At 44.1% G+C, this 26,821-nt stretch overlaps 1 protein-coding gene across 1 annotated transcript in view; it reads right to left on the bottom strand.

The window, feature by feature from the left end:
• The window catches only part of fam13c (family with sequence similarity 13 member C), a 155,794-nt gene extending 149,034 nt beyond the window's left edge, over window positions 1–6,760 (bottom strand). Inside the window, exons 1-3 of the mRNA XM_070876865.1 lie at window positions 6,711–6,760; window positions 6,410–6,589; window positions 4,521–4,710 (exon numbers count right to left, since the gene is read on the bottom strand). Coding sequence (XP_070732966.1) covers window positions 4,521–4,710; window positions 6,410–6,411 — 192 coding nt within the window. The 5' untranslated portion in view covers window positions 6,412–6,589; window positions 6,711–6,760. The remainder of the gene's footprint in view (window positions 1–4,520; window positions 4,711–6,409; window positions 6,590–6,710) is intronic.
• Between the last annotated feature and the right edge of the window lie 20,061 nt (window positions 6,761–26,821).

Below are 26,821 nucleotides of genomic sequence, written 5' to 3'. Positions count from 1 at the left end.
GACAAATCTTCTAGAATTTTTTGAGGATGTAAATAGTAGAGTGGACAAGGGAGAACCAGTGGATGTGGTATATTTGGATTTTCAAAAGGCTTTTGACAAGGTACCACACAAGTGATTAGTGTGCAAAATTAAAGCACATGATATTGGGGGTAATGTATTGACGTGGATAAAGAACTGGTTGGCAGACAGGAAGCAGAGAGTCGGAATAAACAGGTCCTTTTCAGAATGGCAGGCAGTGACCAATGGGGTGCCGCAGGGTTCAGTGCTGGGACCCCAGCTATTTACAATATACATCAATGATTTAGATGAAGGAATTGAATGTAATATCTCCAAGTTTGCAGATGATACTAAGCTGGGTGGCGGTGTGAGCTGTGAGGAGGATGCTAAGAGGCTGCAGGGTGACTTGGACAGGTTAGGTGAGTGGGCAAATGCATGGCAGGTGCAATATAATGTGGATAAATGTGAGGTTATCCACTTTGGTGGCAAAAACAGGAAGACAGAATATTGTCTGAATGATGACAGATTAGGAAAAGGGGAGGTGCAACGAGACCTGGGTGTCATGGTACATCAGTAATTGAAGATTGGCATGCAGGTACAGCAAGTGGTGAAGAAGGCAAATGGCATGTTGGCCTTCATAGCTAAAGGATTTGAGTATAGGAGCAGGGAGGTCTTACAGCAGTTGTACAGAGCCTTGGTGAGCCCACACCTAGAATATTGTGTTCTCCTAATCTGAGGAAGGGCATTCTTGCTATTGAGGGAGTATAGCGAATGTTCACCAGACTGATTCCCAGGATGGCAGGACTGACATATGAGGAAAGACTGGATCAACTGGGCCTTTATTCACTGGAATTTAGAAGAATGAGAGGGGATGTCATAGAAACATATAAAATTCTGACAGGATTGGACAGGTTAGATGCAGGAAGAATGTTCCTGTTGCTGGGGAGTTCCAGAAACAGGGGTCACAGTCTAAGGATAAGGCATAAGCCATTTAGGACCAAGATAAGGAGAAACTTCTTCACTCAGAGAGTGGTTAACCTGTGGAATTCTCTACCGCAGCAAGTTGTTGAGGCTAGTTCGTTAGATATATTCAAAAGGGAGTTAGATATGGCCCTTACAGCCAAAGGGATCAAGGGGTATGGAGAGAAAGCAGGAAAGGGGTAATGAGGTTGAATGATCAGCCATGATCTTAGTGAATGGCGGTGCAGGCTCGAAGGGCCAAACGGCTTGCTCCTGCAACTAATTTCGATGTTTCTATGAGCCGATCGGGGCAGGGTATCGATACCGGTGCGGTTGCCCTCCTGAGATCGCTTGCTCTCCATCTCGTTTATTTTAGCTGCTTGTGGCCACACTCCGTGATGCATCACTCTGGTCCCAGGGACGCAGGCTACAGCATCAGGTAGCCCGCTGGACCTGTGTGCTCTCAGTGGGTGTTTGCCCGTTACATGATCAGAATACATTTGAAATCCTTCATTGCACAACGTTTCATTACTCATTGTAGATAAACTGTATCTCCAATCGCAATCGCATGACTTTTCTTTGCTTATTACGTATATAAAACTGCGATCATCAATTACAAGCTTTACATTTGGCTCACAGTTGCTATTACTTTGATTGAGAATGTGGAACTGTCCCTTTAAGTGTGGTGGGTTGCTGGCCTCCTTTAAGAGGGCCTTGCTATCTCTATTCCAATCCTCTTCTTCACTTGGTACCACGTGTTGCTCCATCAGCGCTGCATCTCGTGGTCTGGCTGCCGCCATCTTTTTCTTCAGCGCTTCACCTCGTGGTTCGGGCACCATCTTTCTTCCATCCACGATGTCGACTGCTGTGATCCTCTTCTCCCCGGGTTCTGCCAGCGAAGCTGGGAAGTCACCTGTGGGTCCGATTCTCTTCCTCCGGAGTCCTGCCACTGGAGCCAGGAAGGTGCGCTTGGGTCATCTCAGCTGGATCATCTCCACGCAGTCCTGCTTGGCGGTCTGTGCCTCGGGTGCTGTGCTGGTCTACTCTCTGGTGCCAGATCCAACCTCAGGTGGGGGCTTGCTTTGCCTCGGAGCACGGGGGACGTCGATCGCTGGAGGGGTGAAATCATCCCAGCTCCAATGGATCTTCTTCATCCACCTTCTTCCAAGTAGCGTTGGTCCATCACAGGGCTCACCAGTGTCGTTTTAAGGACTATGTGTGTAAAGGCTGCAGCACAAAGGGCCACCTCCAGCGGATGTGTAAAAGAAATATGACTCACCGTGTTGATGAAGAGTCTGCTGAAGGTGGATGAAGAAGAGATGGCACTGCGCCATCATGGAGTCCCTTTACATCCACACTACCAACGACTGGAATAAGTTCATCAGTGTAGGTGCGCAGCTTTGCCTGAACTGGGACCAACTTGGGTCGTTCAGCTTGATTGTCCCATAGCCTCTCAAAGGCTTCTTGATTCAATACTGACTGGCTCGCCCCCGTAATCACTTCCATGAAGACTGGAACGCTGTTTATCTCGACTTCCATCCTCAACGGGGAACATTCTGTGGTGCAGGTAAACATGCCATAAACCTCATCGTGGGGCTGAGCTGCCTCTCTAACTATCGCTTCATAAACCGCTCTGGATTCATGGCCATCTGCAGACTCTTCATCAACATGGTGAGTCATATTTCTTTTACACATCCGCTGGAGGTGGCCCTTTGTGCTGCAGCCTTTACACACATAGTCCTTAAAACGGCACTGGTGAGCCCTGTGATTCCCTCCGCAACGCCAGCATGGTGCTACTCGATTAGTCCCCCTCAGCGGACTCTGAGTTAAAGGACTCGGGGGCCTGTTCTTTCCCTTGAGGAGCTTCATGTTCTACAGTCCAGCCTCTAAAAGACGCCAGTCTGTGTACAGTACTTGCCGGGTTTGAGTTCTGAGGATGAGTCATCCGCTTAGAGCCGCAGGTGGAGGTCATGAATGCCTGGCTCACGGAGATGGCTCTGCAGTGTGACTGTGGTATCTGCAGACAGTAGCCTGTGAAGAAGGCCCTTGTGGCCGATTCCGATGACAAAGATATCCCACAGCGCTTCGGTGAGGTGGTCGCTGAAATCACACGGTGCCACCAACCTCCTGAGGTCTGCAGCATATTTCGCGGTCTCCTGGCCTTCGGGCCGACGGTGGGTGTAAAACCGGTGTCTGGCTGTGAGGCTGCTCTCTTTGGGCTTGAGTTGCTCTTGGATCAGCGTTACAAGCTCCTTGTATGTCTTGGTCGTTGTCTTCGCTGGTGCCAGCAAGTCCCTGACGAGGCCATAGACGGTGGGCCCACAACTGGTTAGCAGGATAGCTCTGCGCTTATCAGCCAGTGTGGCCGGGTTGTCGCCTGCCAGGTCGTTTACTGTGAAGAAATGGTCTAGCCTCTCCACAAAGGCGTCCCAATCATCACCATCGGCGAACTGCTGCAACGTGCCAAGGTTAGCCATTTTCGCATGAAAGTCCATAATCTCGTCGCCAATTGTTATGTCTTTAGATGCTCTGATAATGACTCCACGAGGCAATGTATTGTACTTGAACTGTAGTGACCTTAGTCCATTTAATGTAACTCCAGAGTGATGATCACACATGGTAGCCTGCCTTTTATACTAGGCCTGGCCCACCTGTACGGGTAACCTACAAGTCTCCCACTGCAGTGCCCTCTGGTGGCCCACCTTAGTGACCATACAGCTGGTGTACAAGTTTCCCATAGTAGTGCCCTCTGGTGACACATCATATGTGATAGTATAGGCAGTGACATGTCTGGATACATGACAGTTCCCAATGACATGTTTGTAACAGGGAGCAATCCAAGTTCGGAATTTGGATTTGGATTCACCTGAGAACCTAGGCCGTGAGTTAATCCGTCCCTAGAGAGAATGCAGGTCTTTTGCTCTGTACGAATCAACTAAGATGGGCCAAAATAGCCTCCTTTCATCTCCATCTTAAGTTGTAATGTTGCCGAATATACAAAAGGAAAGTAATTCCAAGTATAGGTTTCACTAAAAAGAAAGACTTGCATTTAAATACAAGAACATAAAAATTCGGAGCAGGAGTAGGCCATACAGCCCCTCGAGCTGATCTGGGACCTCAACTCCACTTTCCCGCCTGATCCCCATATCCCTCGAGTCCCCAGGAGTCCAAAAATCTATTCTCTCATCCTTGAATATATTCAACGACTGAGCATCCATAGCCCTTTGGGATAGAGAATTCCAAAGATTCACAACCCTATGAGTAAAGAAATTTCTCCTCATCTCAGTCCTAAATGGCCGACCCCTTACCCTGAGACAATGCCCCTAGTTCTCGACTCCCCAGCAAGGGGAAGCAGCCTCTCAACATCTATTTATATAGCGCCTTTCATGACCTCAGGACGTCCCAAAGAGCTTTAGAGCCATTGAAGTACTTTTTTTTTTTAATTCAGTCACTGTTGGAAACATTAGTAAAATATTGTGGCTTTTCTTTTCTACTAAATCATCTCACATTTCCAAATCATATTAGATTAACATCTGAAAATAAATCTGCCCCAATACACTCACATCCTGATGTTGCCCTGCACGTGTCCCAGAGCTGGGTTTCGAACGCTTTGGGTTTTGGTTGTCTCCATCTTGGTTTTCTGCTCTATCAAGTACTTTCTTTTCGGCGTGCTGTACACTGCCTCGCACTGACGTATGGTGATCTTCTGAAGTACTGCCACACCGTGGGAAATTCTCTTTGTTTGTCTCATCCCTGACACACAAACAGGAGAACATTCCGGTCAGCAAAATAAAAGATCGCAGAAGAAATTCAAGAACATTTTTCAGCATTCAGGCGTTTTGCCAAGTGGTTCTCAAAATCCTCAGCGTTGCAAAGCGTTTGTATCCGGAGATATAAGTAACCGTTTGGCCTTGGAGGAATTTCGTTGCGCATTGAAAGATATAACTTCATTATTTTTTTGGCCTGTTCCTACACATCTGCCCTTGGGTTGTACGTGCATTGTGCAGAATCCCCACCCCCACAACCTACATCCACACCCCCATCCCTTTATGTCAATGCTCTTTTAAGAGGTGAACAGAAGTTCTGTCCCCAGATGGGCATCTTGGAAGCCTGGCTGCAAGGCCGTGACATGGTGCATTCCACTTCCAGCACAGCAGAAGTTACAGCAGGAATCCACCAGAACTCAGAGAATTGTGAACCTGTGGAATTCTCTACCTTGAGTCCAGTTCATGAGATATATTCAGAAGGGAGTTAGATGTGGCTCTTACGGCTAAAGGGATCAAGGGGCATGGAGAGAAAGCAGGAAAGGGGTACTGAGGTGAATGATCAGCCATGATCATATTGAATGGTGGTGCAGGCTCGAAGGGCCAAATGGCCTACTCCTGCACCTATTTTCTACGTTTCTATGTTTCAGGCGTCTATGTTTCATTCCTTTATATATTACACGTAAAATATTTATTCCCTCAACCAACATCTACAAACAGATTATCTGGTCACTGTCACATTGCTGAGGGACGTTTGTGTGTGCAGATAGGATGCCGTGCTTCCTAAATTACAGCAGTGACTACACTTCAAAAAGTACTTCATTGTCTGTAAAGCGCTTTGGGACATCCTGAGGTCATGAAAAGTGCTATATAAATAAATGCAAGCTGTTTCTTTCAATCAACCAGATTGTGGGTTTACAATTGGCTTTGCCTCACTAGAGTGTTAAATCAGTCTGTCCGATTGGTAGGCAGGAGAATTGCACATGGGGAGCAGGTACAAGATGACAGTATCCCATACATACCACAAGGGCTTGGGTCACCGATTGTATGTCTGGATTTGGGCAGTAAAAATGTTTCTGAAAGAAAGGCTTGCATTTATATCGAGTGCTTCATGAACTCGGGACAACCCAAAGTGCTTTACAACCAATGAAGTACTTTTGAAGTGTAATCACTATTGTAATACGGGAAACGTGGCACCCAATTGCACACAGCAAGCTCCCTCAAGCAGCAATGCAATAATGATCAGATAATCTGTTTTAGTGATGTTGGTTGAGGGATAAATATTGGCCAGGACACCGAGGATAACTCCCCTGCTCTTCTTCGAAATAGTGCCATGGGATCTTTTATGTCCATGTGAGAGAGCAGACGGGCCCTCGGTTTAACATTTCCGTTTCAATTGAAATATGGCACCTCCGACAGTGCAGCACTCCCTCAGCAGTGCACTGGAGTGTCAGCCTAGATTTTTGTGCTCAAGTCTCTGGAGTGGGACTTGAACCCACAACCTTCTGACTCAGAGGCGAGAGTGCAACCCACTGAGCCACGGCTGACAAATAAGCAGCGCCACAATTACTGGCAGTGGTGGGAACACAAGGGATCCAGGGTCCACTTACAGGAGAGGCCATTGACAGGGAACCCGGGAGAATAGCTCACGTAGACCTGAAATCTCTTAACAATACACGCAATCTTACATTTCTTTGAGCCTGTGGTCATCGTCCTGTTGATGCTGCAGTTGTCGCCGTTCCCTTGCTGACAGAGGTGGAAGAGAAAAACTTGGTTCCAGGTCCAGATCTTCTGCAGTCTGTTTGCCGGCACTATTCAGCAGAGGTGCAGAATATTCCTTGGACACACAAACAGTCTGGCCTTCAATCCTTCACCGGGTAATAAAATAAAAGAATGTCATTATCATTTCTCTAAAGTACTAGCTGTAACTTGTGGCCCGTATGCACCGTTAGAAACAGACGACCATAGATGCTGAAGAGAAATTCTTACTTAGAAGCACAGGGACTGGCCCTCCTAATCCAGTACTGGCCCAGTACCGAGCACCAAACATCAGATACAGCTGCTCATCTCAGTCACTGAGTATTTGCATACTGTAAGCCTATTGGCTAAGATGAATTGTCGACAAGCTACTGATGGAGTGATGTCAGATTGGACTGACCCATTACCTGTCGGGGGAGACTGCTATCAGTATTATTGAATGAAAAAAGGATTTAAAGCAGAACCAAAATGATGGAACTAAATTATAAGAGTCTCTAAGGATTAAATAGATAGGTGCATCTCATTCGTGTCTTGCAAATTGAGGATAGACCAAAAGACTAACTTCATTTTTTTTCCAGCAATTCATTTCAGCTTGAACCAAAGCACAAGAATTGTAAACACAGCCTGATGAGAGCTCAGTGCACACATCAGTGTCACCAGGTATGCTTCAAATGGAGCAGAGCAATTCCAGCTCCCTGCTCGTCCACTATAGCTAACTATAACCTTTAAGGTGATTGGCAAAAGAACCAAAGGCAAGACAAGAAAAAACTTTTTTTTTTTTTACACAGCAAGTGTTTAGGATTTGGAATGCACTGCCTAAAAGGGTGGTGGAGGCAGACTCAATTTTATCTTTCAAAGGGGAGTTGAAGAAGTATCTGAAGGGAAAAGAAAATTGCAGGGCTACGGGGAAAGGACAGGGGAGTGGGACTAGCTGAGAGTCGACACGGGCTCGATGGGCCGAATAGCCGCCTTCTGTGCTGTAACCACTCTATGATTCTATGAACCCAACAAGCAGGGAGGGACTGACGCACTTGACCACTGGCTCCTCCTTTCTGTTGTTTGACTACTTTCAGATTGGCAACCACTACTGTAACAGAACATGCTGCTACACCAATGCAAATGCTGCATAACTGCAAGTGTAGCAAGGTTGTACGTCTAGTGTAAGGAGAGTCAATGGAGTGACCAGGAGATATATACTAGTTCTGTAAATACTGGGTTTTCAATTAACCTTGCAGAATATACAAGATTTACTTTGACAATTATCTATCTGGATATGTTTTTGGGGGAAATTTATGTTGAGTCTAAATCCAGGTCACATAAGAACATAAGAAATAGGAACAGGAGTAGGCCATACAGCCCCTCGAGCCTGCTCCGCCATTTAACATGATCATGGCTGATCTGATCATGGACTCAGCTCCACTTCCCCGCCTGCCCCCCATAACCCCTTATCCCCTTATTGTTTAAGAAACTGTCTATTTCTGTCTTAAATTTATTCAATGTCCCAGCTTCCACAGCTCTCTGAGGCAGCGAATTCCACAGATTTAAAACCCTCTGAGAGAAGAAATTTCGCCTCATCTCAGTTTTAAATGGGCGGCTCCTTATTCTAATACAATGCCCTCTAATTCTAGTGGAATCAGTGGAAACATTTTTCCTGCATCCACCTTGTCAAGCCCCCTCATAATCTTATATGTTTCAATAAGATCACTTCTCATTCTTCTGAATTCCAATGAGTAGAGGCCCAACCTACTCAACCTTTCCTCAGAAGTCAATCCCCTCATCCCCGGAATCAACCTAGTGAACCTTCTCTGAACTGCCTCCAAAGCAAGTATATCCTTTCGTAAATATGGAAACCAAAACTGCACGCAGTATTCCAGGTGTGGCCTCACCAATACCTTGTATAGCTGTAGCAAGACTTCCCTGCTTTTATACTCCATCCCCTTTGCAATAAAGGCCAAGATACCATTGACCTTCCTGATCACTTGCTGTACCTGCATACTATCCTTTTGAGTTGCATGCACAAGTACCCCCAGGTCCCGCTGTACTGCGGCACTTTGCAATCTTTCTCCATTTAAATAATAACTTGTTCTTTGATTTTTTTCTGCCAAAGTGCATGACCTCACACTTTCCAACATGATATTCCAATGTGTTCTTCCAAAGTTGCTGTAAGCAATAAGCTTGCTTTGCTTTTCGTTAATTAAAGTAAAGGGAAAGAGAAGGCTTCAACATTGGCCTTTGGCTCTGCTGAGTGAGACGCTTCTAATCCTGCTTAAGAACAGATAAAGAACAAGCAGCTCACCCCTGATGGAAACGGATCAGACAGTGGCCTGGTCAAAGCGACCTCAATTCCCTCAACCTGAACGAGAAGGATCAGCTTTTTGGGCTGTAGCAATGCTAACAATGCTGAAGGGAGTAGACTGGCTGGGATTGTGTCACAAGGTTGCATCAGGCTCAAGGTTTGTTGTTATGTCGTAACCTGTGAAAGCAAAGCTGAACTTCAACACATAGAGGTCAATCCGTTAATCCAGTGTTCCCAGCGGGAAGACGTGTTTGTAGGGAGCCCGTCATTTTCCATCCATTAAAATTAATAAATGGAATATCATGGGCTAGGTACTCGCAATTTCCTACAATGTGACCCGAGCAAGTCCAGCTCACCACTGGGAGAGCCAGATTATGGAGTCTCCCAAGAATATGCCACAGTCTTAAATATATGCTGAAGTATTCATTTTAGTGAAGCTTCCCATGCACCTTAGCAAAGATTTCCTATTTGAGTTTCTTTCCTTTACCATGCCAACCAAGCTTTTCTGTGTACCCATATATCATGTGACTGCAGAAGCAGTGTTTGGTTTTATGTTGCTAGGCCAGGGTACAATGAGGCTAGGTCACAGGAAGTGAGGTTCAAGAAAGTCCACGAAAATATAACTCTCCAGAAAAATGCATATCATCAGACACACGGGGCAAAAACTCCATTTCAGTGCTCTGTCAATCATCACCGTGAGCAAACAAACTCGCAACATTCCAATAAAAAAAAGCTACAACTGGACTGAAAAGAATGTTGGTTTTTAAATGTCACTTTTGTTCATCTATCTTTTTCAGACTCAGTTTGCATTTTCTTGTGTTGCTTTTAAAGACCAGTAATGGTAATACTCGATAACAAAGCTAACATCTGGTCTGACAGTTGATGCACTGCACTAAACCACATAAAATCTGCGGAACTCTATTTTGAGAACTGTATTGACATTTAAGGGAAGTTCCTAAAGTCTTCTGCTTTTTCAAGTAAGGTTTACTCCCGCTGTCATGACTAACCCATTCTAGCTGTTGGACAGATTGGTATGACCTGGCGTAAAAATAAAACAGGGAAGGTGGCTCAACCGTGGCTAACAAGGGAAATTAGGGATAGTGTTAAATCGAAGGAAGAGGCATATAAATTGTCCAGAAAAAGCAGCAAACCTGAGGACTGGGAGACATTTGGAATTCAGCAGAGGAGGACAAAGGGTTTAATTAGGAGGGGGAAAATAGAGTATGAGAGGAAGCTTGCAGGGAACATAAAAACTGACTGCAAAAGCTTCTATAGATATGTGAAGAGAAAAAGATTAGTGAAGTCAGAATCAGGTGAATTCATAATGGGGAACAAGGAAATGACAGACCAATTGAACAAATACTTTGGTTCTGTCTTCACTAAGGAAGACGCAAATAGTCTCCCGAAAATACTAGGGGACCGAGGGTCCAGTGAGAAGGAGGAACTGAGGGAAATCCTTATTAGTCAGGAAATGGTGTTAGGGAAATTGATGGGATTAAGGCCGATAAATCTCCAGGGCCTGGCCTGATAGTCTGCATCCCAGAGTACTTAAGGAAGTGGCCCTAGAAATAGTGGATGCATTGGTGGTCATTTTCCAACATTCCATGGACTCTGGATCAGTTTCTATGGATTGGAGGGTAGCTAATGTAACACAACTTTTTAAAAAAAGGAGGGAAAGAGAAATCAGGGAATTATAGACCGGTTAACCTGACATCGGTGGTGGGGAAAATGCTGGAATCAATTATTAAAGATGTAATAGCAGCGCATTTGGAAAGCAGTGACAGGATCGGTCCAAGTCAGCGTGGATTTATGAAAGGGAAATCATGCTTGACAAATCTTCTAGAATTTTTTGAGCATGTAACTAGTAGAGTGGATAAGAGAGAACCAGTGGATGTGGTGTATTTGGACTTTCAAAAGGCTTTTGACAAGGTCCCACACAGGAGATTAGTGTGCAAAATTAAGGCACATGGTATTGGGGATAATGTATTGACGTGGATAGAGAACTGGTTGGCAGACAGGAAGCAAAGAATGGGAATAAACGGGTCCTTTTCTGAATGGCAGGCAGTGACAAGTGGGGTACCGCAAGGTTCAGTGCTGGGATCCCAGCTATTTACAATATATATTAATGATTTAAACGAAGGAATTGAATGTAATATCTCCAAGTTTGCAGATGACACAAAGCTGGGTGGCAGTGTGAGCTGTGAGGAGGATGCTAAGAGGCTGCAGGGTGACTTGGACAGGTTAGGTGAGTGGGCAAATGCATGGCAGATGCAGTAGAATGTGGATAAATGTGAGGTTATCCACTTTGGTGGCAAAAACAGGAAGGCAGATTATTACCTGAATGGTGACAGATTAGTAAAAGGGGAGGTGCAACGAGACCTGGGTGTCATGGTACATCAGTCATTGAAAGTAGGCATGCAGGTACAGTAGGCAATAAAGAAAGCAAATGGGATGTTGGCCTTCATATGGAGGGGATTTGAGTATAGGAGCAGGGAGGTCTGACTGCAGTTGTACAGGGCCTTAGTGAGACCACACCTTGAGTACTGTGTGCAGTTTTGGTCTCCTAATCTGAGGAAGGACATTCTTGCTATTGAGGGAGTGCAGCAAAGGTTCACCAGATTGATTCCCGGGATGGCAGGACTGACATATGAAGAAAGAGTGGATCGACAAGGCTTATACTCACTAGAATTTAGAAGAATGAGAGGGGACCTCATAGAAACATATAAAATTCTGACGGGACTGGGCAGGTTAGATGCAGGAAGAATGTTCCCAATGTTGGGGAAGTCCAGAACCAGGGATCACAGTCTAAGAAAAAGGGGCAAGCCATTTAGGACCGAGATGAGGAGAATCTTTTTCACCCAGAGAATTATGAACCTGTGGAATTCTCTACCACAGAAAGTTGTTGAGTCCAGTTCGTTGGATATATTCAAAAGGGAGTTAGATGTGGCCCTTACAGCTAAAGGGATCAGGGGGTATGGAGAGAAGGCAGGAATGGGGTACTGAAGTTGCATGATCAGCCATGATCATATTGAATGGTGGTGCAGGGCCGAATGGCCTGCTCCTGCACCTATTTTCTATGTTTCTATGTTTCTATGACCTACTTGCCTGCCTCTGGAATAACCCCAACAACTGCTGCAACATTAAGGCCCTGAAATGACACCCTGGATTACTAGCGTACAAATACTTGGCCTATTTCTCTCAAATTCCTCTCCGTTAGTTTAACATAAATGTACCGGTCCTCCAGTAAAAAGTGGAGAGGTGCATTTTGTGCAAATCAGTGAAACATTCCGATCCTAGTATCCCATGCCAGAATTTAAGGGCCTTAACCTGATTCAAGTTGAAAACATGAAGTGAGGAAAAAACATGCCAGTCAATGTAGGGTCAGGCAATCAGAGATGCTGTTAACAGTACATTGTGTGATCCTGTAATTATTAACCCTTTCGGCATCATGAGGCATCTGGGTGCAATTGTACTGTTGACACCACGGACAAGATAACCAATGAGATAACTTGTTCTGCAGTAGCGGCTGTCCCTTTGACTCTTGAATGTAAGTTAAATATTGAACTAGTTGCATTCATAACATCACCACATAAATCTCTGCAGTTCTGGTACTCAATTGGCCAAAAGGAAGTTAAAGGAACCAACAGGAAGATCCTGTGGTACAAGGCATGTTTTTTTAAAACAATCGTTCTTGGGATGTGGGCATCGCTGGCATTTATTGACTCTCTCTAGTTGCCCTGTGAAGGCAGTGGTGGGCTTTCTTCCAGCAGTTTGATACAGCTGGCTTGCTAGGCTACTTCCGAAGGCAGTTAAGAGTCAACCACATTGGTGTGGGACAGGAGTAACAGTGAGGCCAGGCTGGGTAAGGACGGCAGGTTTCCTTCCCTAAAGGACATGAATGAACCAGTTGGGTTTTTACGACAATCCAACAGCTTCATGGACACTTTTACTGGTACCAGCTTTTTAAAACTGAATTCAAATTCTCAAACAGGGATTTGAATGCACATTATGGATTATTAGTCCAGCCCTCTGGATTTCTAGGTCAGTGACATAACCACTACACTACCGTGATTGGTACAGTGTGCAATCAGTCTGCAGCAGAAGGCATAGCTATGTTACAACCTGTTATGAAATCTGGATCCTGCAGCTCCAAAAAAATCTGCATTCCTCCAATTCTTGCCTCTTGTACATCCCCGACTTCCTTCACGACACCACAGGTGGCCATCAGAGGAAGAGAGTGTTTGAAGACCAGGACCTCAAATCTGGCACCAAGCTTACGGTCTACAGGGCAATAGTGATACCTGCCCTCCTACATGGCTCAGAGACGTGGACTAAAGACAGCAGACATCTCAAAGCGCTGGAGAAGTACCACCAGCACTGTCTCCGCAAGATCCTGCAAATCCATTGGGAGGATAGACGCACCAACATCAGTGTTCCCGCTCAGGCCAACACCCCCAGCATTGAAGCACTGACCATGCTCGACCAGCTCCATTGAGCAGGCCACATCGTGCGCATGCCCGACACGAGACTCCCTAATCAAGCACTCTACTTGAAGCCTCAAAATACGGGGGAGCCAATTTAAAACCGAGTTGAGAAGGAATTTCTTCTCCCAGAGGGTTGTGAATATGTGGAATTCTCTGCCCAAGGAAGCAGTTGAGGCTAGCTCATTGAATGTATTCAAATCACAGATAGATAGATTTTTAACCAATAAGGGAATTAAGGGTTATGGGGAGCGGGCGGGTAAGTGGAGCTGAGTCCACGGCCAGATCAACCATGATCTTGTTGAATGGCGAAGCAGGCTCGAGGGGCTAGATGGCCTACTCCTGTTCCTAATTCTTATGTTCTTATGTTAAGCTCCAATACAGCAAGCGAGCCCCAGGTTGGCAGAGGAAACGTTTGAAGGAACCAGCCTCCTCACCCACCCTTTTCTTCAACGCTGTCTGTCCCATCTGTGGCAGAGACTGTAATTCCCACATTGGACTGTACAGCCACCTGAGAACTCACTTTTAGAATGAAAGCAAGTCTTCCTCGATTTTGAGGGACTGCCTATGATGGTGATGGTGGCTGTCTAGGCCCCAAGCTCTGGAATTACCTTCCTAAATCTATTCACCTGTCTCTTATTTAAGACATTCCTTAAAACCTACCTCTTTGACCAAATTGGCCACCTGTCCTAATGTCTCCTTATGTGGCTTGATGTCAATTTTTGTCTGATAATGCTTGGGGCATTTTACTATGCTATATAAATACAATTTGTTGTTCTCAAACACGGCAGCCAATTTGCGCACAGCAAGGTCGCATAAACAATAATGTGACAATGACCAGATAATCTGTTTTAGAGATGTGAGTTGAGGGATAGATATTGGCCAGGACACCTGGGAGATCTCCGCTGCTCTTCTTCAAATAGCGCAATGGGATCTTTTACGTCCATCTGAGAGAAGATAGGGCCTTGGTTTAACATCTCATCCGAAAGATGGCACCTCCGACAGTGCAGTACTCCCTCCCCTCAGCACTGCACTTTTGTGCTCAAATCTCTGAAGTGGGACTTGAACCCACAACCTTCTGACTCAAGCAAGAACAGATGACACCTTACTCTGTGTAATGGGACTGAATTGGATTCCTCCTTGTTGCAAACATGTCATCAGAAACACTGCTGCTTTTCTGAATCGTAACATCTGAGAAACGTGAACCTGTCAGACTGTGCCAACCAAAATTCCAACTGAAGTAAACTTGCCCAATTCAGAAACATTAATAGGCTGAACTCACTCAATTCAGGTCAACTTGAAGAGCAGAAAAATTGCAGGCCATAACTTTGCAATGCAACTAAAGCCACAGATGGGCGTTTCCATTCCCCTCATAGTAACGAGCACTCAACTCCAATAAAAGTCAAATCAGCAAACCAAGTCCAGTGCAGACCAATGCTTTCAGCGATAAAACCATTCCTATTTAGTGCAACAAGATTCAACATTTAATTCTCTTCAGGATCAATATTACAGACCACTAATTCAGCTCTTTGTCATTAAGTGCTACTTCTCCATGATCCTTTGTGTACTAACTGGAGGAAGAGAGAGATCAAGGGGTGCCGATCCGTACATCTTTAATAGTGCAGATAGAAAGAGCCATCAAAAGGCAAATGGTATTGTGTGCTTTATACATAAGGGCTTTGAAAATAAAAGAAAGGGATGTTGAATTTGTAAAGACATTAGCCAAACCTTATTGTGGATTATTGTGTGCAATTTTTCACACCCTTTATAGAAAGGCTATTCGAGCCATAGACAGGGTACAATGCATAGTCACAAGAGTGATACCGGGAACAACAGGTTATAATTATGAAGAAAGACTCAAAAATTGAGGCTTATTCACCGGAACAGAGAAGGTTAAGGAAGATCAAATGGAGAATTTCAAAATTAGGAAAGGTTTTGTGAGGCTAAATATAGTGAAGGATTGTCACCGGTTAACCTGTTGGTATAAGGGGGCATAGACTCATGATTATCACCAGAATGAAGGGACAAGTTAGTTTTCACACTCAGGATTATAGAAAAAGGAATTAGATAAGTATTTGAAAAATATATAACAGGATATGGGGAAAGGGCAGTGAATGGGATTTTAGATAAATCGAATTGAAGAGCTAGAACTAGCAGAGATACAATGAGCTGAATGATCCTACAACGACCACACGTGGTAAAGCTCGCTTGAAGATGGAAGTTTGTGTTCATTGTGCTAAACTTAATTTGTTCCATCTAATGTGATTTGTTGGCTTACAAGAAAATTCTTTCAAAAATACATTCCAGTATTAAATGCATCTACAATTACAACTCCCATTCTAACCACTGAATACCAGATTAAATCTGAGTCAACTCTTTATCAATGAATTACATGTTTAACAATTATTTGGTTACTCAAGGATTATTAATGCTCAGAGTTCTGAACTTAAAATAAATCTAATCGTTCCTTTTTTCTATATTGTCAAGCCAATGATAAAATTCTCTTTAAACCTCTTACCACCGTGTGTGACCTCCAGACTATTCACTCGGGAGATTTCAGCAATCACATTTCACGAGTATAGGCCGAAAAAGTGAGAAGTTCATTAATATTGTGGTACAGAAATAATTTTATGTACAGAATCCACACAAAAGCAAACATACCACTTCCAGCTTGTGTACTGATCTCCAGAATGTAAACTGAGGACTCTATCCTAATAGCACAAATATTTCTAATAACCAATTCTCATTTAATTCTGAGAGCTTTATGCTTCCATTTTTTCTTTAAACACGAAGCCTCAGATGTGTCCAGAAATTCATTTCCTGTACACTGTAGTTTAAAATATCTCAAAAGCAAATAAATGGCAACACAACGGATTACTTACTCAGCTGGTGCAGTACTGTTGGAGGCAGTATGCAAAACACTGAAAAAAAGATAAGTGAGAAAGCTGTCGTTAGATAATTCGAGCAATAATCTAGTTTTCTATTACCTCAGTACAATTGCAGAATATTAGTCAGGCACATCCAACGATGGCGGAACGCATGTACTTTATAATGGCTTGCACCGCCACAGGCTTGGCAAAGTCAGAAGCTCGCCACGGCAGCTGTAATGTGGGAATATGGGGAATAAAATAGGCAATGATGTAAACCACAGCAAGGGAAAGCCTATGCAGATTCGTTATACTCTGCAAGTTTACGCCACATGAAGGCAAGGCACAGCAGAACTTGTGCAGCATAGTACGAATCTGCAAGGAACTGGAAACAGCCAGCACTTCTGGCTGAAATACTGTGCAGCATCCAAAACCTGTTGTTTCATGTTGCTACAGAAACCAGTGCTGCTTCGTGGAGTAATTTATTTATTTATTATAACATTCAAAGTACCGAGCAAAATGTGCCATTCCATTTATTCTGAGCAGCTCACAAATCAAAAGCACTTTCCCGTGCAATGGAATCCTCCCCAACTTACTGAGGACTGCAAAACCATGTCATCTGCAAAATCAAACAAGGTCCCACCGTAGTGGTATACTTCTGGAATATTTTCCATGCTACTTGACAATATTAAATCAGCAGAAACTTACAGAAAACAAGCAGCGGTTAAACAATTAACGTTCCTTTCACGCACCTTTCTCGTTACTTTTCATCCTCACACACTGCTCTGAACATCTCACTCAGCCGAACGCCTGTGTTTACCACACTGCAATAACCTTTGAGAAGATCAAACCTCGCTGCTGGCTTCAGCCCCCTTCTGAAACAACAAAATCCGGGTTGGCTACTCTCCTGTTTTCTCTGTGTGTCAGTTTCTATTTTTCCATGAGGGCATTTCAAATAATCTCAGCAGGCAGTCACATGCATCGGGCACTAATAGATATTGAATTCTCTACCAACACCAAAGTATTTCCAGTGCTCAGTACCCCCACCAAACACAAAAGAGACAGCTTGATGCCAGTCATCAGTTCAATGCATGAGAAAAAAATAAAACCCTGTCTGTCCTTGGTGTAATCAGTTATGTTTTAACAGGGTAAATATTTTTTTTATGGCTAAACCTGCTCTATAGTTATGGCACAATTCTGAATTTGTAATGGGTACTCACCGTATTGGTGTCTCTAAGACTGCCTTTACGCTGCACTGTTGTGCAAATTTGTTTCACAGTGATGCAAAGAAGTTCTCTAAAACTGGAGTCTGTTTAAATGCAGTCTTAGGACATTGTGCTCAGGTTTATATCCCTTCCAGTGAATTACATTTACTGGGGAAAATATCATTTTGGACTATTATTTTAATACTGACCAGGCAGCGAACAAAACAATTCTGCTTAAAGGTACAAGAATCCTTTTGTCCATCACCTAACTCAATTGTCAAAAGTAATGGGATGTCTTAGTACTTGCCTGCTGAGCTCAACAAATGGACAATATAAGTGTTGTGTATGGAGAAAGAGTCAGACTGAATACTGTGAGCTCAAAGTAATATATGACCTGAGTCTTTTATTGCAGATCTCCAGAGTGCCTCTCCAACCTATGAAGCCTTCTTAAATACCTGTGCTCCCAATGGATTATGGGATCCCTTGAGACTCCAGGGAATGAGCCCTCTAGTGGTTGTACAGAGTAAATACAAGTCCACATATATAACAATAAGGATGACAACTTTGTGTCATTTAAAACAGAAATTATACATGAATCTTGTTATGTTCAGAATAAATCCACGGGACTATATCGCAAGCTCAAACTGTTGTGACCTTGGTCTCTTTATTCAGACTCCAGAGTGAAGAAGCAGCATGGTGAGTCACCTTTTATACCTGCTTGCCCCAGGGTGCACAGGTGACCCACAGGTGTGCCCCCTGGTGGCAAGTCTTACATTTGGATAAGGTCTACATACATACATAACAAACATCTCATGAGGTCATTTCATATTAATGTCCTTTTATAATAAAACGTTCCCAATAGTGGCCTAAATACAGATATATTTCTTTGTCCTGTATTGTCCCTTTTAGCACTTATTTCTGTATTGCCCCATTCAACACTAAAATAATATAGCTTTTTATGTGAAATCTGATTGAACAATTGACATGTTTGCAGTCTTAAAAGATGCTGGCGATTGAAAGGAAACGATTCCATTTTCCAGGAGATGGTTATTTTTGTATGACTGCAGTACACGAGCAATTCACAGTGGCTGTTGGCAGCAGTGCCAGTCATTTGGACTATTTGGATGGTTGTGTGAAAATTACAGTACATTACACGTGTTACATCCTAATTTGGAGCAGCAAACTGCAACTAAAATAATGAACATTAAAAATCTCCAAGTACATTTTAGATTGAGTAATGTATTTAATGTTGCAGCATTTCCAACATTTGTGATTTTGCTAACAATTTAATGTGTGCAATTCACTGGGATAGAAGGGAGAGTGAATTCTCTCTCTTTTTCCTTTCTATAACACAACAATGAAACACCAATAAAACTATTATATATTAAAAATGGTGAGTGGTTCCAGGATCCTGAAAGTAATGTGCTTGTAGGCGGGGCTGTAAAAATGAAGTTAGGTGATTAACGGTTATAATGGAGCAGCATTTAATTTTACGTGACAGCCTCAAAAATGAAGCCACACAAGGAAAGAACGAAGAGCATAACTAGAGGCCATCAAGATAAGATAGTCACCTAGAAATCCATTAGGGAATTCAGAAGAAACTTGTTTACCCAAAGAATGGTGTGAATGTGGAACTCGCTACCACAGGGAGTGGTGGAAGCGAATAGTATCCGTGCATTTAAGGGGAGGCTGGACAAGCATATGAGGGAGAAGGGAATAGAGGGTTATGCTGATAGATTTAGAAGAGGAAAGACGGGAGGAGGCTCAAGTGCATCATAAACGCCGGCATGGACTGGTTGGGCCAAATGGCTTGTTTCTATGCCGCATATCCTATCATCATCATAGGCAGTCCCTCGGAATTGAGGAAGACTTGCTTCCACTCCTGAAGTGAGTTCTTTGGTTGCTGAACAGTCCAATACGAGAGCCACAGACCCTGTCACAGGTGGGACAGATAGTTGTTGAGGGAAGGGGTGGGTGGGACCGGTTTGCCGCACGCTCTTTCCACTGCCTGCACTGATTTCTGCATGCTCTCGACATTGAGACTCGAGGTGCTCAGCGCCCTCTCGGATGGACTTCCTCCACTTCGGGCGATCTTGGGCCAAGGTCTCCCAGGTGTCGGTGGGGATGTTGCACTTTTTCAGGGAGACTTTGAGGGTGTCCATGTAGCGTTTCTACTGCCCACCTTTGGCTCGTTTGCCGTGAAGAATCTCCGTGTAGAGCGCTTGCTTTGGGAGTCTTGTGTCTGGCATGCGGACTATGTGGCCTGCCCAGCCTGAGCTGATCGAGTGTGGTCAGTGCTTCCTATATAGCATATCCTATGCAATACCTATGTAATCCCCAGCTATTCATTTAAACCTATCATGTTCATGATCTACCCAAGAAAACAATCCCAAAGAGATTGATTCGAATTTCATGAGAGTAAACATTTTAGCATTGCTGAACAGTTGAAAGCCTTTTTAAAGCTTTAGAAGTCTGTTAGTGAACCTTCCAGCTCACGACCGCAAACCACAGCAGTCAGTGTGTGATATGTGATAAATAGCCAAAGTTAATGAAGGAAATGTCAAATCCCACCGGGGCAGTTCGAGAATTTAAAGTCAGTTTATTAAAAAATCTGGTAATATATAACTGGTATCGGTAAAAGTGACCATGGCACTGTCAGACTCTCCCAAACCTCCTCCCCACCTGGGTCCATTTGTCGGCCTGCCTTCCAATTTGCTTGACCTGAATCGTGGAGTTGGTCTTGACTTCTCGTAGAGCTGCCACTGGAGATCCAATCATTAATGAGATCACATGTTGCCAATGCTGCTGTTACCCGTTTACATTGCACTGTTACTGCTAGTTCCAGAGAAAATTAAATTGAGTCATATTTCCAACAATTTGTATTTATACAGTCCATTTTGGTCACTGCGGGGCTTCAAGGGCATTCATAGGGTTGAAGAGTTAACAGGTAACTGGAGACGTGGTCAATGAGATCGATTTTGAGGAGGCTCATTAAGGTGGGCGAGGTGGACAAGGTCGATGAGTTTAGTAAGAATTTTAGAGTAAAGTGGCATCATGGCCTTAGGCTCCGTCACTGATGGTGGAGCAGAGGAAGGGGGGCACAAAATGTAGGCCAGAATCTGTACAGAGTAGGGAGAAAACTGGTACAGAGGGCAGAGGGAGGATATAGAGGCAGGGTGGAGCAAGACCACAGGAGGTGATTTGTAAATGAAAATACTTATTTTGAAACAAATGCACTAGGGGGTCATGGACGAGTGAGATTTAGTACCGAATAGAATGCAAGCATCAGAATTTTGGACAAGTTGAAGTTTATGTAGGCTTGAGTGCAGGAGACTAGCAATGACAGCTTTGACAAAGTTGAGCCTAGCAGTGATGAAATTCTCAGCAGCTACAGAGGTGGGGTAGGGACAAAAGCGAGTGATATTACAGAGGTGGAATTAGGTATACTGTTCAGTTCAGCCTGACTGAACAGCCAGGGAGGGGAATGGAATTAGAGGCTAGTGTAGAGTTCATGAGTGGAACCAAAAAGGGTGGCTTTGACATTGCAATGCTAAAGTGTGGTTAGAATCACAAAGCATTCCACTGATGATTTTAACCAAGGCAGTCTTGGTTCACTGGGCAGATTGAAGGGTTGGAGCGAGGAGTTGAGAGTGGAGTGAGCATGGAATGGACGGTGTCAATGCATTCAAGGACCTTAGAGAGTGAAAAGGAGTTGGAGATCAGAGGTTGTTGAAGACCAAAAGGAGGCTGAGAGTGGGCTTTTTGGGAAAGGGATGATGACAGCAGATTTATGGGGTGATACCAAGGCCCAAGGAAAGTAAGCCATTTACAATGACAGTGAGCATTTGGTTGAAGAGAGGTTGTTGGGTGGACCAGCAAGGGCTGAAGTGTACAGGAGGTGGGACTCATGGAGGTGAATCTAATGGGCTGACCATAATATGGCAGAATTCTTCATTAAGATAGGGAGTGACACAGTTAATTCAGAGACTAGGGTCCTGAACTTAAAGAAAGGAAACTTCGATAGTATGAGACATGAATTGGCTAGGATAGACTGGAGAATGATACTGAAAGGGTTGACGGTGGATAGACAATGGCAGACATTTAAATATCACATAGATGAACTACAACAATTGTATATCCCCTGTGTGGCGTAAGAATAAAAAAGTGAAGGTGGCTCAACTGTGGCTAACAAGGGAAATTAGGGAAAGTGTTAAATCTAAGGAAGGGCCAGAAAAAACAGCAAACCTGAGGACTGGGAGACATTTAGAACTCAGCAGAGGAGGACTAAGGGTTTAATTAGGAGGGGGGAAATAGAGTAAGAAGAAGCTTGCAGGGAACATAAAAACTGACTGCAAAAGCTTCTATAGATATGTGAAGAGAAAAAGATTAGTGAAGACTAATGTAGGTCCCTTGCAGTCAGAATCAGGAGAATTGATAATGGGTAACAAGGAAATGGCAGACCAACTGAACAAATACTTTGGTTCTGTCTTCACTAAGGAAGACACAAATAGCCTCCCGAAAATACTAGGGAACCGAGGGTTTTGTGAGAAGGGGGAACTGAGGGAAATCCTTATTAGCCAGGAAATGGTGTTAGGGAAATTGAAGGGATTGAAGGCCGATAAATCCCCAGGGCCTGATGGTCTGCATCCCAGAGTACTTAAGGAAGTGGCCCTAAAAATAGTAGATGCATTGCTAGTCATTTTCCAACATTCCATGGACTCTGGTTCAGTTCCTATGGATTGGAGGGTAGCTAGTGTAACCCCACTTTTTAAAAAAGTAGGGAGAGAGAAAACAGGGAATTATAGACCGGTTAGCCTGATATCGGTAGTGGAGAAAATGCTGGAATCAATTATTAAAGATGTAATAGCAGCGCATTTGGAAAGCAGTGACAGGATCAGTCCAAGTCAGCATGGATTTATGAAAGGGAAATCATGCTTGACAAATCTTCTAGAGTTTTTTTGAGGATGTAACTACTAGAGCGGATAGGGGGAAACCAGTGGATGTGGTGTATTTCGACTTTCAAAAGGCTTTTGACAAGGTCCCACACAAGAGATTAGTGTGCAAAATTAAAGCAGATGGTATTGAGGGTCATGTATTGACATGGATAGAGAACTGGTTGGCAGACAGAAAGCAAAGAGTGGGAATAAACGGGTCCTTTTCAGAATAGCAGGCAGTAACTAGTGGGGTGCCGCAGGGTTCAGTGCTGGGAACCCAGCTATTTACAATATACATTCATGATTTAGATGAAGGAATTGAATGTAATATCTCCAAGGTTGCAGATGACACTAAGCTGGGTGGCAGTGCGAGCTGCGAGGAGGATGCGAGGAGGCTGCAGGGTGACTTGGACAGGTTAGGCGATTGGGCAAATGCATGGCAGATGCAGTATAATGTGGATAAGTGTGAGGTTATCCACTTCGGTGGCAAAAACAGGAAGGCAGATTATTATCTGAATGGTGACAGATTAGTAAAAGGGGAGGTGCAACGAGACCTGGGTGTCATGGTTCATCAGTCAGTGAAGGTAAGCATGCAGGTACAGCAGGCAGTAAAGAAAGCAACTGGCATGCTGGCCTTCATAGCAAGGGGATTTGAGTATAGGAGCAGGGAGGTCTTACTGCAGTTGTACAGGGCCTTGGTGAGACCACACCTTGAGTATTGTGTGCAGTTTTGGTCTCCTAATCTGAGGAAGGACATTTTGCTATTGAGGGAGTGCAGCAAAGGTTCACCAGACTGATTCCCGGGATGGCAGGACTGACATATGAAGAAAGACTGGATCGACTAGGCTTATATTCACTAGAATTTAGAAGAATGAGAGGGGACCTCATAGAAACATATAAATTCTGATGGGATTTGACAGGTTAGATGCAGGAAGAATGTTCCTGATGTTGGGAAGTCCAGAACCAGGGGTCACAGTCTAAGGATAAGAGGTAAGCCATTTAGGACCGAGATGAGGAGAATCTTTTTCACCCAGAGAATTATGAACCTGTGGAATTCTCTACCACAGAAAGTTGTTGAGGCCAGTTTGTTAGATATATTCAAAAGGGAGTTAGATGTGACCCTTACAGCTAAAGGAATCAAGGGGTATGGAGAGAAAGCAGGAATGGGGTACTGAAATTGCATGATCAGCCATGGTCATATTGAATGGTGGTGCAGGCTCAAAGGGCCGAATGGCCTACTCCTGCACCTATTTTCTGTGTTTCTATGTTTCTCATGAGGGCTGAGTCAGAGTTGTGGAAGAATCGAGAGAGTATTGTGAGATTGTGACCGACAAAGGGAAGCGGTGGCGGAGGGGAATGAACGGATGAGCAGCTGGCCTCAATTTTGAAGATGAAGATTGACTGGAACTTTGCAATAAAAAATTAATCGAGAATTATGCAAATACGATGTCATTACAGCAGTTCAAAAACAGAACTTTGTGCGAGATATTTGGGTTAAGAAGGAAAGAGGGTTTTGTAACAGTTTTACCCAATTCTGTGAATTAGGTCAGTGCAGGATGGTCATAGAATCATGGAATGGTTCAGTATGGAAGAAGATCGATTAATACATAAACCTTGCAACCGGAAATTTTGGTAAAGAGAGGAATTATAGTTTTGAACTTATAGGAAAAGATTTTCTAATCATAGAATGATTTGAAACATAGGTAGGCCATTCAGCCCCTTGAGCCTGTTCCACCATTCAATTAGATCATGGCTGATCTGTAGCTCAACTCCACTATCATTTGCATAACTAACTGATATTTAATTAGCTTGTCTGTCTCTCTTGATGAGTCATCGTTAGACAAAGACTGAGGGGTGCGACAGAATGATGCAACACGGCTTTGCATTCTCAATCCCTTCCACTGCTGAATTTTCAATCTTGGTAGCCTTGCTTTTGTTAAGATATTATCCCCATTGGCACATTTATTATTTGAGTCACGCTGTATACAGACACAAGGTGACCACAGGGAAAATGTCACAAGGCAGAGGCCGACAAGGAACATTGGGTTAAAGATATTCCCTTTATCACATATTCCTTGGTCAAAGACCAGCATACCTGATGTACCAAGCACAGGAAGTGCCTAATTCGCAAAATAGTCCCGTGTAGTCATGAGTGTTTTTAAACTCAAGCCCCAGTTTTTATTTGGAAAAAGCATTCTTGTTAATTGTTTCCTTTGGTGCCAATGCTTTGAGAGCAAGAAAGGAGAAAAGAGCATGGAGTGATGAGGGTCTTTTCTTGGAATTTAGCACAGACCTGTATTTACTCAACAGCATATGATGGTGTAGCACGAAGACGGACTTCACACATTCACCGTTATGTAATCAATGTACTGGCCCGAGTGACCCACGACTCAATTTAGTGAACGACAAAACTCACATCAAAGAATAAAATGCAAAGATAGACCTGTTCATAGCTTTTCATTTTTAATGCTTTCGTGCCTAATTTAATTTTGGCCTACGCCCCTCGAGAGAAAAGGCTGACGTTAGACTGTGATCAAAGAATAATAGACAAATGCCCATGTTTTAACATTTGATTTGATTATCCTTCTCGCTGTGTCTCTAACAAAGAGGTGCCACTGTCACCTCCATGATATTTAAAGTTGTTGCATGTGTCATTGTGAAGTTAATGGCTTTATCACCTCATCCATTCATTAAACACACTGGAACATATGGCTGCCTGTGAAATCAGCAGACTTTCTTTACTTCCCATATCAATAAATACACTGGTTTTAACTCATTTCTGAACTCCTTGATTATAGTCACCAAATGGGGAGGGGAAAATGCACCGGCATTCTCGGCTAACCTCCCGTGAGTAATCGATTTATCGGTGAAACTCGATACAACTAGCCAACTGAAACAGAGAATCTTCAGATCCCAGTCAATTGGTGACAGCGACTCTTCCAGTCAGACAGGTGGCTTCCAGGCCATAGGCCCAGCACTGAGGATCCTACAACTTGATGTTCAGGGTCTCCGTTTCGAAGCGTTTCATTGTCAGCACCATCATTCTTCTCTTCTTAGGCCCCCGGAGGCGAGGATGACTTGCTTCCACATGAGTTCTAAGGTGACTGATGAGACCAATGTGGGATCTAGTCTCTGTCACAGGTGGGGCAGACGGTGGTTGGAGGGATGGGTGGGTGAGGTGCTTGATTTGTTGTACGCTCCTTCCGCTGTTTGTACTTGGCTTCCGTGTGCTCCCGACGAAGAGACTCGAGGTGTTCGGCATCTTCTCGGATGCTTCTCCTTCACTTTGGGCAGTCTTGGGCCAGGGATTTCCAAGAGTCGGTGGGGATGTTACATTTTTTCAAGGAGGCTTTGAGGGTGTCCTTGAAACGTTTTCTCTGCCCTCCTGGGGCTCGCCTGCTGTGACCTAGCTCGGAGTAGAGTGCTTGTTTCGGGTGTCTAGCATCGGGCATGTGGACAATGTGGCCCATCCATCGGAGCTGCTCGAGCGTGGTCAATGCCTCGATGATGGGGCCTGAGAGAGAACACTGACATTGGTGTGCCTATCCTGCCAATGAATTTGCAGGATTTTGCGAAGGCAGCATTGGTGGTACTTCTCCAGTGCTTTGAGGTGTCTACTGTACATAGTAATGTCTCTGAAGCACATAGGAGGGCGGGTATCACTACTACTCTGTAGCAGACCATGAGCTTGGTGCCGGGTTTCAGATCCTGGTCTTCGAACACTCTTTTCATCAGACGATCAAAGGCTGCACTGGCACACTGAAGGTGGTGTTGGACTTCGTCATCGATGTCTGATAGTAGGCTCCCAAGGTATTGGAAGTGGTCCACATTGTCCAAGGTCTCTTCATGGATCTTGATAATCGGGGGGCAATACTGTGTGGCGGGGGCAGGTTGGTGGAGAACCTTTGTCTTACGGATGTTTAATGCAAGACCCAGATTCTCGTACGCTCCAGTGAAGGTGTCAATGATGGTTTGGAGTTTGGCCTCCGAGTGTGCATACTGTAAGTCAATGACAGAGGATGGGACGACCTTGGATCTGGACTACCAACCTCAAGGCTCACCTCATTTGCCTTGAAGGAATCAAGTAATTTGAGACATAAGGTGGCAAGTGTAACATGATTAGGAGGTTCTCAAAGCTTTCCATCACTGGGGGTTTTCCTGTCTGGGTCTCTTGTAGACGGTTCGTCAACAACTGCATTATCACTGAATCATGCAACTACCAGGATGGCAGAAGGTAAACTAGATGGACCCTGGTCCTTTTTTATCTAGCAATTCCTATGTTCCTATGGACCCACATTGCAACAGATGAAACTGGTCGCTTCGCTATTGATAGATTCGATTTGGTATGTCACGCACCTCATGCAAAGCATGGCCAAGCTACCTATGTCCTTAACAACATCTTAGATGCAACTCACGTCTTATCTATTAATCATTGTGATGTTAAATACATTGGGGGTTTCAAGATTGCACACATTAATAAGCCACCAAGTGAAACCTGGGGAAACAACCTACTCCGATCTCTTTCTCCACTGTCTATGAACTTTAATAGCAAACATACA

Source organism: Pristiophorus japonicus, chromosome 3 (assembly GCF_044704955.1).
Source record: "Pristiophorus japonicus isolate sPriJap1 chromosome 3, sPriJap1.hap1, whole genome shotgun sequence".
Classification (NCBI taxonomy): domain Eukaryota; kingdom Metazoa; phylum Chordata; class Chondrichthyes; family Pristiophoridae; genus Pristiophorus; species Pristiophorus japonicus.
Note: the sequence above shows the minus strand (reverse complement) of the source record. Positions and strands in the feature narration are given on the sequence as shown.